The 13527-nt window shown below is 41.6% G+C and overlaps 1 protein-coding gene across 2 annotated transcripts in view; it reads right to left on the reverse strand.

Annotated features, from left to right (window-relative positions):
- Nucleotides 1-12052, reverse strand: part of PRKN (parkin RBR E3 ubiquitin protein ligase) — an 862188-nt gene extending 850136 nt beyond the window's left edge. For both annotated transcript variants that reach the window (XM_066616280.1, XM_066616297.1), the window contains exon 1: nt 11971-12052. In XM_066616280.1, coding sequence (XP_066472377.1) covers nt 11971-11977 — 7 coding nt within the window. In that variant the 5' untranslated portion in view covers nt 11978-12052. The remainder of the gene's footprint in view (nt 1-11970) is intronic.
- Nucleotides 12053-13527: the final 1475 nt, after the last annotated feature.

A 13527-nucleotide genomic window follows, 5' to 3' on the forward strand; every position in this document is an offset into this window, starting at 1 on the left:
TATTAGAGATGGAACTTAAATGAATGAATGAAGGTCTTGCAATAGCTCAAGGCCTATAAAAGGCCTTGCACAAAGCAAAGCTGGCCTTTCTTTCACTGTTGCATCACAGATGTGAAACAGCAAGCAGAGGAGGGAGCCATCGTCCCACAGCCCACGCAAGAAGCCGAACAGTCACCCTCATGCTGAGAGCAGTTGCTTGGGCCAGCACAGGCTCTAGCAATCCTCCAGAGGGCCAGAGGCTCACTGGAGACTGGGGGCTCTCCGCAGGCCAGATTGGGAGTCCCCGAGGGCTGCAAGTGGCTCCCAGGTCGGGGTTTGGACACCCCTGTTCTAGAGGAACTGCTTACCGTATCTATAAAGGGGTAACTTTTTGGTAGCGTTTTTCCATTTTCCCTCAGGACACAAAGTTATGCAGCCCAGACTCACTTCACAGAAGGACCACATACTCAAGTCTACCCACCAGACTAAGGATAAGTAATTTCCCCTACCTACAACATTTATCACTCCCTCCCTCCCAAAACTCCATAAAACCCATCCTAAGCTCTCACTACAACTTCTATGGCCGTTTTAAACCTTCTGCCCATCTTCTTCCCTCCTGGCAGCCTGATTCTCCTTCCTGTCTCCTCTCACTTAACCAGTGCCTGTCCCAATGGCAATTACTCCATTAACTTTTTCAATTATCCTTCACCCACAACCACTAATACTCTAAAGCAACTGGTCTTATAAGTAAAAATGGCTTTTGTTCTTGTTTATCTTTTTAATAAAACCTGTATTTCTGGAAACTCTGGTGGTTAGCATTAGCCTAGTTAGAGGCTCTTACCTAATTTAATTGCTGTGCAAGCATACTTTCTGTTCTAGAGAATGACACATTGAGAAGGTGGCTTGTTCTGTTCTAACACTGCTTCTGATAGGTTCTAGCACATCTCAAATATCTGTACAATAACAAAATAGATGACTGGAAATGAGTTACCATAAATATCATTGGGCATGAGCTACAATTTAGCTTCAATTTTTTCCCCCACTCAAAAATGGGGCTGCTGCCTAGAACAGGCCACAGTAAAGTAAACCCATTGATTTATTTACTTTATTTTTATCCGCTTTCTCCCTGAAGCATACAACAGATGGCATACAACAATATTTTTGTCCCTGACATGCTTGGACCCTGACTTCAGGACAGTAGGGTTCCACTGGTGGTGATCTGCAGTCTCCCAAAATCACTGTAATCTAAGCATGGCCCTGCCTCTCCTTTTTAGGGAAGTGAACCAAGTATATGATAGCAGAGGAACTCCCACTTTTCTTGAACAAAACCTTAATCTTTCACTCTTTTCAATTAAGGTTATGGTCTGGCTGTGGGAAAAAGAGGGTGTTGGTGGGCCGAGTACATTACAGGTATTTTAATATGAAACTGACAAAAGGAATACCTCTCTGCAAATTATCTTGACTCTCAGCGGTTTCTGACACCAGAGATCACACCATTTTTTAAGATCAGCTTGAATATTTACTTGAGGTGTTCAAGTCTGACCACACTGGTTACTGGGAAGGCTAGTTCAGTAGCATGGGGACTGATCTGCAGAGTTCCAAAGACCAATGCTGTTTAACCTTTACATGAAGTCACAAAGAGAGAGGAGTTCAGCATCATCCATCTGCTGATGATACCCAATGCAATACATTCCTAACAACCATTGAAGGCTAAGTCAATGCTGAACCACTCTCTAGGAGAGTGAATGACATTGAAGAAACTGTAATTGAATCCAAATAAAATAAGTCCAAGTAAGACAGAGGCAATGCTAGTGGGTAATCCATGGTTCTTCAACAAAAATGCCCATTTGGGGAGAGGGAATGGTATGCATCCTTTCCGAAGCAATTCAGAGACTGAGGGTACACCTGGCCTCTGCCTAGCTCTTACACTAGTATGGCAGTGCTCAAGATAAGCTCATCCAGTGCACTTGTTATAGATACTCCAATGCTTTTTGAAAACCTTGCCAAATTCATACAACTGTACCACCTCTACTTGGGGCTGCGCTTGAAGAAAACTCAGAGGCTAAAAAATGTTTTGAATGGTTCTATAAACATATTGCAAGTCCAGTGATCAAACATGCAAAATAAATCATTCAATAATTTCTGCTGCCCAGGCATTTCTAATCTTCAGCCCTAGGCTAGCTAAGACAAACAACATCTCCAAACCTACAAGGACTGTGCTTAACCCACATTAAAGTATCTTCACTTACCATATGGATTTTTCTCATCTTTGCAGGACTGAACACTTAAATTTTCTTGCAAGACTGCAAGAAACTGCAGACTAGATAACTGCAAGACTAGATAATATCTGTTGCATTGCTATTTTACTACCAATATAAGAACTACTGATTTCAAATGTCAATGCTGGCATTAATGGAAACTCAGTATTTGAATCCTATCAAAATCTTGAATCATCTTTATGGATTCCAAGGCAATGCTCAAATGTGGTAATTCCAACATTATCTTAGCGGGAAATAGAAGTTTGCCCAAAAAAAAAAATGCTAAAAAGTCATGAAGAGAGAAACCAATAATGCCAAGCGTCATAGTCCTGAGTCCCTGATCGATCATAGGCACACCTGGTTCACTGGTCCCACACTCTCAGTGAGTCAGAAATGCATGTTCTTAATTTGTTCTTGTGTATCCTACTATCTCATAGGTCTTTGTCCCCAAATATGCCTTTTAATTTAAAACAAAAAAAATCAGAACCCAAACAATCCAGATAATGGATACTGGCAGTACTTCGCTATTTCAGAAAGATTTATTCAGAATAGGCTATCCAAAAGTCAATAATGAGCTGTAGAAAGAGAATAGAATACATTGGCTGAAAGCAGGTGTAATGTAGTGACAATGGTTAGCAAAGCCCTGGTTCAAATTTAACTTGAGTCACAAACTCAACAGGCAAGCCACCAAACTTCAATTACAGTCTATCACCTTGCAATATAGCAGGGATTCTCAAACTCCTCTGATGGACCCAGTAAGTGGGTGCAGGAGCAAGGCGGGAGCATATGCCCTGACAGTGCCACAGCAAAACTGGAGGATGGGTTGTGAAACCTCCCGGAGGATCCTAGAGGCTCACAGTCCCCTCTGAGAGCCTTCCTGCTGCAGCAGTGAGCGCCGATCGCTGCAAGACTCTAGGACATTGAAGAAACTGCAAAACTCCAGGACACTTCATGACCACCCCCCCAGTATGTTACCATATCCCTGGGTCCCTGCAGTACCATTGGGGCACCCATTCCTGGGCCACTCCTCTTAAGGGGGAATGACCCACATCTGTTTCCCATGGTGGATCATCACCCACCACTTTGGGAACCAATGCAATATAGGAATTAAAACACTAGCATACCTTAGGGAGCTCTTGTAAGGACTACAAAAATAATGAATGCCAAATACCTGAAACATGGTGAAGCATGTTATAACTTGAACTGGGTTAATATTTGCTCAACCATGCTTAGGCACACTATAATAGTCTGACTTTGTCCTGTCATTTATTTTTTGTTGAGGGAAAGATGACTAGAAACAAATTAAAATGACGGGATCAATGAAAATCAAATTTTTACATTAAGTTTCTATAATCTGATTATGAAGCTTTTAGTGATATTGTAATTACTTAGAAGTTTTGAACATATGTTTCCACAGAGGACATTGATCCACTGATCAGCAAGGACAAAAAAAAAAAAGGAAACCTTAAAAAATACCAGAAATGCTACAGTCATCAAAAAATTGAAAAAGAAAAACTTAGGATAAGGGGGTTGGATGGGTCATGTGATATGGTTTGCATCAAGACAAGAAGTGGAAAGAGTAGCAGATTTGAGGTACTTTCACCCCAAGTCTGGAATCAGATCATCCCCTTCCCTCCCCACATGATATTTAAATATTAAAGGAACACCTCCTCTTTAAACTCTGAGAATGGTGAAGTGAGGGGGTGAAGAGCTCCCCTCCCCAGCATAGCTAGAAGACAACAGGGAGGAAGAAAACACTGCCATGCTTTAGATTCCTTCTTCCTGCTTGCTTGGTGCTTACAAAGCACCAATTAAGCAGGGGCTGGCAAATCTAGATGCCTCTAGATTTAGATTTAAATCTAGACTCTCTTCACTTTAGCTTACTTAACAGGAGCATGGCCTCCTTGCGGCATACTCCCTTCTGCACACTACCTCTATTTAATATAAATGCAAATTTTTGAAAGTACCAGTTCAGTCTTGTTATTTTTGAGGGTTCCTTCCCAGAACTCAAATGGATGGCAAAAATCACATTAAAGCAAATCAATTTAAAAAACAATGTCCCTTTGCTAGGCAATTTAAAAACAGCCTTGCTGACCTTTGTGATGCATCAAGCAGACAAACAGTCTCTCCCTAGGCGCCTAGAAAGGCTTCACTCCAAGGTAGCAATCCCTCCCTTCACAAGGAGCAGAGTGCAGGGAAAGAATGGAGGAGATAATAATCACTGCCATTTAGCATTCTTTCAGGTGCTCAGGGGGAAGGGAGGGGTCGCTTGCCTTAGAGTGAAGCTAAAGAGAGAATGATTGATGGACTGTCAGCTGGTTGCATCTCTCACATTAACTAGACTATTGTTAAACAACTTTTTCCTTTAATTTAAAGGGCCCTTCTCATCACATTTAGATAAAACTAGATAAAACAAAAGAAGCTCACATTTAGGTCCAGGGAAAAGCCATCAAGCACTATCAACAAAGGTATCTTGATGAGTAAATCCCACAAAAGTTACTTTGGATGGAAAAGATTGAGTCACAGGACTCATAAGGTCTTCATCCTGCCTCGCTGCTGGTCTCTTATGCATTGATTCACTGATACTGCATGAAGCCACCCCATTCTAGTAACAATGCCAAATTCTGGGACCCAGGACTGGTAATAGCACTCCTTTTCTCCTTTCTGCTGGTGTGCCATGAATGATCTGCAGGTGTGCCATGGGAATTTGGGGGAGAATCATTTCTGTGTAGGGCCACTGGGGGAATGTGAGGCCTTCACCTGCAGTATAGTTGCTTTGTCAATTGCCAAAAAACTGATGGTTCGCCTTGACAATTTTGAGCGCCTTGTTAGTGTGTCATGAGATGAAAAAGGTTGAAAATCGCTGAGCTAAGGTATGGCCACTGAGGGAAGGGGGAGTACAAGAATCCCATATCTATTCCTCTATGAGCAGGTAAGCAACTTCATTCTGGATCAATGTCTACAAAACTGCTTTATTCACAAATTTCCCAGTTTAATAAATAGGAAATTGTTGCAATAGATTTTGCTTTGGCTCTTGCAGTGCATAACCTGAAAAAAGAAGATCCCATGATTTTAATCTACAAGTAGTGACTTAAACATCTAAACTAATTAAGCTTAAAAATGTAGCACAATTAGCAGCACTTAACAATTTCCCATAATGATCCCAATTTAGTATGACAGTCAAGAAAGAAAGCAGAGGTAAATACAATTAGCCTTGCTGACCACTGACAATGTTTCCAGTCTTATTTTATTTGAAGAATAATTTGATGAATGTCATATCAACTGATAGAAAACAGAAACAATACTGAACGACTGTTGCCAGATCCCAGGTCCCATTTGCATACTATGTAAATTGTGTACTCATTATGCCCATTAAGCATATTAACTGTTCATTTTCTATCTACTGCTTTTGTGGGAAAGTCTCAATATGGGGGAGACGGGATGGAATTGTCTGAGAGAGATCAAATCACTAAAATGAAGGACTATACTGAAGCTAGACAAGATGAAGGCTGATCCTGTGATACCACTTGAGAACAAACTCTTCTTTTGGAAACATCACATGATCTCAATGAACCATCCACCCTTTGTTCCGACTGAGGACCACACTACTGAAGAGCCAAGAGGGCACTGGGATTAAGAAACAGAAAGAAGTATTCTTGAACCAACTCCCAAATACCTGTGCACAGGATTATAGCTGTTACTAGATGTTTTAATCCACTCCATATATCACTGTTTAACCCTTTTTATTTTATTGCACTTATTTTTATATATTAGCTATTTTATATTGTTTTATTATATTGTATGCCACACTGAGCACTGGAAAAGCGGGTTATCCATCTATTAAATAAAGAAAAGGCAAGGAGGCTGAAGGAAGAGTGCAGAGTAGGCAATGGACTGTGGAAGAGGAACCTCTCAAGATAAGTGCAGAATGAGGCTCAAGGATCCTAAATTGAGGCCTAAGGAACCCAAACTAAGGAAAAGAGTTCAGAAAATAATTCATATATCTTAAGATGAGAAAAGTTTGCATACTATCTGATGGAGAGGAGTGCTAGTGAGCCTGATCAAGGCGAAGTATTACAAAAAGAACTGGGATACAGTTGGCAGTGGCTGGAAACCACTCACTTGGGGGAGGGGGAAAGCAGTGGTTTGCAGAGAAATGCAACTGAAGAGCAGCCAAGGAGAAAGTACAAGTAAGAGGGGAAACTGTATAAGAACCAGAGACAAAATGGTCTGTGTGCTATTTGCAATAAGAAAGTGAACAGGCAATCCAGAGCTACAGACAGGAAAAACATACACACATGAAACAGTTTTGAAATAACTTACCAATTTCCTGTCCCAAAATTCAATGAGTTTGTGTTTGTGCAAAGTTTGTCTAAATACTCAAGTATTTAGGTCACATAAAAACCAATATAAGCCAAGCAGTAATCACCTGACTGTGATTCCACATAATCAGGACAAATAAAAAAAGTGATTTACAAAAATATTAGATTAACAAACCAGTTTTTTAAATTTATAAATTAACCAGTTAATCCGATTCAAAATGATATCTGAATGCAGCATACATCTTATGACACCTTATATACGCTTGGTTTTGAACGCAAAATCCATGAACCTCAATAAGACACACGGAGTTGAAGGCTGCTTTTCCAAATAAATGATCCAAGATTAATGTAACTTTTATTTATTTTCAAAATGTCTACCCCACCATCCTCTGAAGATCCAGGGCAGCTTACAGAGGCAGTGCAACCCAGAACATGGCCCCATGCCACCTCAGGTTCTCCAATTCTGCAAAACTGGGGGGGAAAGTTATCCATTAGAACACTTTTTGTGCAGTTTCTTCAACTGCAAGTGCAGGACTTTCAGTTTGCTTTAAAGGGACTGTGCAAATGAAGGAACGCTTTTCGTTCACACAATCCCTATAAATCAAACTGGAAGGCCTGTACTTTTGTAACCATGCCAGGAGCAAGATAATGGGTGGGTGAACCACTTCCATTCACTTTAAGTGGACAGAAAGCGGATCCGTACAGCTCACATACATGACAGGCTGGAGGGAGACAGTGGTAGTAGCAGACTCGGGGTTAAGGGTACACCCTCTCACACCCCTTACAATTTGCCACTGATGCAAGCCACATCACCTCACCTAATGGGTGGGCTATTTCTGGAGGCTTACAATATATAAATTAAATTAAAAAACAATGCAAACAATATAACAATACAAATTAAAAACAATACAATAGAAACAGAAACAACGCAAAATCAGTTATATAAATGTTTATGGAATAGCAAAAGCTTGATCAAAAAAGTAAGTCTTCATTTTGTGACAGAAGACTGACAGGAAGGGCGCCTGCTGCATTTTACAGGGCAGAGAATTTCACAGAGCAGAGGCTGCCACCAAGAAAGCCCTCTCATGGATTACTACCAACCACTCTTTTGATGGAGGTAGAACCCACAAGAGGACCTCTCCAAAATATCTTACAGGAGCAAAGCCAGAACCAGTTGTGCACCTGATCTTTAAGAGGAGTGCAACTCTGTTACGAACATGCTGACATACCACTGTCACCTCAGCAGGTTTCTTACCCAGAAGAACCTTCATCCTGTCCAAAGATAATTTCAGCTTTTTAGCCCTTACCCAGCCCTTTGAAGTTATAAATTATAAATGACACAATATGTCCCGTAACGTATTTATTATTGTGCAAATTATGACTATTTAAGCCATCAAGTGTCAATTCCTTATGGTCTCTTTCCAGACCCAACTTGAAGATGCCTGTGGCTAAACCAGAAAGACCTTCTGCACACAAGCTATTTGCATGCAGATGGTCCCAGTTTCAATTCCTGGCATCTCTAGGTAGGGCTCAGAAAGATCCTGCTCTATTCTGGAATTACCAGCCCTTCAAATAAGTGATAATCTGCAGCATTCATGCACGTGCATAGCCACTTCTGTAGTGGAAGTAGGTTGAACAACCAGAGATTTTGGATTATGCTCCTGGGGAGTATCAAAACACTATTTTTTTTGCAAACTTACATGTTTTAACTTGGGAGTAAAATAATAAATATGCACATTTGTTCAGGAAATACAGAAAGTTGGAAATTTGATTTAAATCAATTATTTTGATCAATGCCCTGCTCCTAACTACTGAGAGAGACAGAGAGAGACAGAGAGAGTTGCCACCTTGACAAAATGTAATGGAGAAGCAATATTTCTCTGTTGCTGTCCAAAACAGAAAGAATACTTCTACCCTGGATAACTATAACTGTCAACAAAACAAGATGCACCCGACTAGCAAAACCATCTTTCAAAAAATGCATTCTGCATCTAGGCGTAAAGAAAAGCTTTTAACTGAAATCCAGACTTCCTATAAATTCCCTCTAGAATAAAAGACAGTAGTGGGAACAAAAATGAAGACAGCCATTACACAGGCAGAGACCTCACTTAATATTTTCTCTGTGACAAAAAAAGACCACACGGTCAAACTTAACTTTTAAAAAGCTTTTCAGATGTTCAACAGACCAACAAGGCACAATCTCTTGGGAACACACACACTCCGTTCAGACGTGAATATGTACTGCTAAGCAACAATTGCCACTTTTCTGTGCTTCTCAGACTTTCCAATCCACTCAAAAGTCAGCACTTGTGAACATCTAATCAATGAAAACATCACAAAATACATCATACAGGTTACAATTAAAAACATCCAACTGCATTTTTGATAATGTGAAAGGAACTTGAGGAGCAATTATTTTTCTTATCTGGTGCCCAAAATAACATGTGGGACCTGGAGAAACTGTTACATAGGAGAAGAGTGAAAATGGATGGGGTGGGAGATTATATGTATAAATAAAGCTTCAATCCTAGACACACTTCCCTGGGAGTAAGCCCCGCTGAACACAGAGACTTACTTCTGAATAGACATGTGTAGGATTGCACTGTAAAGGGCTAATGGGAATGATCCATGTACAAAATAAATACATCACTAGTGTAGAGTTTAATGTTAAATCCTCTTATTTAATTTACTTAAGAGTGTTTAAGGGTTCAATCCTACCCAACATTCTAGTGCCAATTCAGCTGCAGTCCCAAGGTAAGAGAACAAACATTCTTTTACCTTGAGGAGACCTTCATAACTGTCCCCCCTGCCCACCACAGGATGCAGTGCAAGCCCTGTTGGCATGGCTGCATCAGTGCTGGAATGTTGGATAGGATTGGACCCTAACTCTCTATTCTACAGTGGCCAATACAATAAGCATGGTTGCCTTTTCCTTAGTGGTACTGTCTTGAACATTAGTTAACATGGTGGATCTGAAAACTTGCAATTAGGATTCTCAAAAAGAAAAGTTTGCAATAGATCATGCCTTGCTTGATGCTCTTGTTGCAAGCTTGACCTTGATTACTGTGAAGTGTGTTACTGTGAAGTATCACCAACCAACAGCATGGTGTTTACATGAGACTTGCTGAAAGGAAGATCATGCTCCATCACAAAGATATTTTTATTTATTTACTTTATTTCTGTATTTTATTTTAAAAACATTTTTAAACATTTACTTGTACCTTTTCTCTAAGGCAACCCAAGACAGCATACAATAAAGCAGGTAAGTAAAACATCAAATAAAACAAAAATATAGATGAAAAGCCGCTTTAAAGGACTCCAAATCCACAACTGAAAGGCCAGGCTAAATCATCTTATTTAGGTTCTGACTGACAACCTCCACCAGCATTAACACTCTCCTACTAGCAACTGACCCTGGAATTCAACAACATAAGAATGCACAAAGGTTCATGTCAAAGATTTAAAATGTATATGCAACTACTGTACAATAAAGGTGGGGCACACTTGCAGAACAGACAAAACTAATGTTAAGTAAGGCCAAAACTGGATGCAATTATTTAGGAACAAGTCCCATTGAACACAGTGGCACTTACTTCCAAGTAAACACACAAACTCAGGCTGCAAGGCTCCCACCTCACACATTCCTCCTTAGGAGGAGTCCAAATAAACACATATACAGGATTGGTCTGTAAACTTGCAGGGAGAACTACTCCACTTTACCTTGCTTGGAAAGTAAAAGTGAAAGCAAACCCAATCTAGCACCCAGAGGTCAGGAACAGGAGAATTTCTTCAGCTGAAAAGAACAGGGGCACCTTTTCCCTCACTGCAATGTGTTATCCCCTTAGAGAAACTGGTGCGCGCGTGCGCGTCCCCTTCCCTCAGGGTGCACCGCAGACCCAGTTACTGAACATAAGAACATAAGAACATAAGAACAGCCCCACTGGATCAGGCCATAGGCCCATCTAGTCCAGCTTCCTGTATCTCACAGCGGCCCACCAAATCATCCAACTGCCTACAGGAGAAACATGGATGATTGTGGTGAGAGATTTTCACCTCTCATGTCTCACTCCAGTGGTTGCTTGAATGCCAAGATATTTGGACCAGTGGTCAGGAGGCAAACACACAGCTATGAAGCAGCCAACTCTGGAGTTATTTAGGATCAGAACCTTCCACCTTCATGCTGTAGCCCAGCAATTTTCAACCGCTGTGCCATGGCACATTGGTGTGCCACAGGAGTTTGAGAGAGGGTCGTATATTAGTAGAGCTATTGGGGGATGTGAGCCCCAGGCCTGCAGTGCAGTGTGCCTTGTCAATTGTCAAAAACCGAGGGCATGCCTTGACAATTTTAGTGCCTTTTCAGTGTGCCATGAGATGAAAAAGTCTTCTGCCATATCCAAAACACTCCTGTTACAGGGTGACCAGATGTCATAACCGCAAAAGAGGACCAGGCACCTGAAAACAGAGGACATCCAAGAAAAATGGAGGACATGACAAAATAAAGGCTAAAAACAATTGTATATTGATTTCATGTGGTTAATTTAAACCACATGAAATTATTAATTGCAAGAAGGTTAGGCGCTGCCTGAGGATTCCATTCACAGGGAAAAGGAAGACACATGTTCTTTTCCAGGACATTAGGCTAAAAAAAGAGGACATGCCCTAGAAAAAGAGGACATGTCCCAGTCACCCTGTGGACCCCTCAGTGATCAAACATTTCTGTCAGTTGAACAGCTCAGCATTAGTGGAGCTTATAGGTGCTTAACCTGAAACCGTGTAACTGCCTCAGAACTGGGTCTCTCCTGCTTGTGTGTGTGGGTATATGTATGTGTAAATGTATACATATGTATATATACTTGTGCATGTATATGTGTGTGTTTACATATGTAAGTGTGTATGTATACACGTGTATGTGCGTTTACATATGTATATGTGTGCGAGTAGGCATGTGTGTGTTTATATATGTATATGTAAACATATGTATACATATGTATGTGTAATATGTGTATGTATACATGTGTGTGTGCATGTTTACATATGTATATGTGTGTGAGTAGGCATGTGTGTGTTTATATATGTATGTGTGTAAACATATGTATACGTGTGTGTAAAATGTGTGTTTACATGTGTGTGTGTATGTATACATGTGTATGTGCGTGTTTCCATACATATATATGTGCGTTAATATATGTGTGCAAACATGTATACGTGTGTGTTTACATATGTAAGTGTGTGTATGCATGTTTACATGTGTATATGTGTGTGAGTAGGCATGTGTGTATATGTGTGTGTTGTAAACATATGTATATGCACATACAGCTGAGGAAGGGGAGGAGGACACACCTGTGCCTTCCCCCGTCGAAGGGAGAGAAAAGCGGGGTGAGAGGCTCAGGCTACATCCGGATCTCACTCACCTATCATAGCCAGTGGTGGCGAAGGGGGCCCTGTCCACACTCGCAGCTCAAACTCTTGGAACCTTCAAGGGTACAACGCTCCCTGCAGGCCGCCGACGCTTTAAGAGGCGTGTGACGCAGGCGAGGGGAACCTTCGTCCAGCGCAGTGCAGGCTGGGAGATGTAGTTCTTCCCCGTTTCTCAGCGAATGAGCCTCTCTGTGCCACGTGCTCGACCGGGGGCAACACTGTTTCCCCCACGTAGAACGTCGCCACTGTGGCCACAGTGCCCAATGAGACCGCACGTTGCTTTGTCGTGTTCAATGCCTGGAAAAACAGCAAGCAGTGCTTGGGTCCTTTCAAGCCCATCTCTTGCTCACCTGATGCTCCCAGGGCAAGGTGGGGGAGAGACAGAGGTCACTGCAGTCTTCCGTCAGCTAGTGGGGGTGACAGCCCAAGCCTAACCATGTCTACTCAGAAGTAAGTCCCATTAGAGTCAATGGGGCTTACTCCCAGGAAAGCGTGGATAGGAAAGGGCTGTGAGCATCCTAGCCCTCTATATCAGTGTTTCTCAACCAGTGGTGCCAGTACCACCAGTGGTGCCTGAGTGGTGTCTGGTAGTACTCGCGGGACCCCTGGACACCTGCCACCCAGCTGCGAAACCAGGAACATGACACAACAAACAGCGGTAGGAGGCTCCAAAGCATGTTCTTCCATACTCAAAAAGAGCACCCACCCTGAGCCTTTTATTGGTGCTTGTCACATCACATCTGGCCTGCCACCCCAAGGATGCCATCAGCAGGTACTTCAAGTGGTACTTCCAATATGTGGACTGTGTGAAGTGGTACAGCAGAGGACAAATATTGAGCAACACCACTATATTATACCCTCTTCACTCATTCTTTGTAAGTGGAAAAGGAATAAACTTTTTTTCATCACTTTATTTTTAGCGAATGTTAAAAAAAAAAAAAGAGGAAGTGGAGGCATGTGCCACATACTCCTAAACAAGTTCAGGATCCTACTGAATTTAATGAGATTTTGTTTGTCATTTAACCAGTTGCTTCCGATAAGGACATGTGTCTAGCCTGTGCATGTTTCCTTAGCAGAACTAAGGGTGCAATCCTAACCCCTTATGTCAGTACTTTCCAGCACTGGCATAGCGGTGCCAATGGGACATATGCTGCATCCTGCAGTTGGGTGTCACTCACGGAGGCCTACTCAAAGCAAGGGAATGTTTGTTCCCTTACCTCAGAGCTGCATTGCCCTTATGTCAGTGCTGGAAAGCACTAACATAAGGGGTTAGGATTGCGCCCTGCGTTCAATGAAGCCTATGTCCAAGAAAGCGTGCCTGGAATAACTGCAGCTGTAGAACTGCAGCCATCACATGATTTAATGTCAAAAAGTGAATTCACACAACACTTTAAAATACTTCAATTAATTTCGATAGCGCCTTCTGTGTGCATGGTGCTTTTCAAAGGGGAAGTCCCACGTCCCAAAGGACTCATTTCTAAAAATGCTCTCACATTAAAGTAAATTTGTTATCCTAATCCTAGCTATAGAATATATAATTTTACTTTATT

This window comes from Tiliqua scincoides, chromosome 1 (assembly GCF_035046505.1).
Source record: "Tiliqua scincoides isolate rTilSci1 chromosome 1, rTilSci1.hap2, whole genome shotgun sequence".
NCBI lineage: Eukaryota > Metazoa > Chordata > Lepidosauria > Squamata > Scincidae > Tiliqua > Tiliqua scincoides.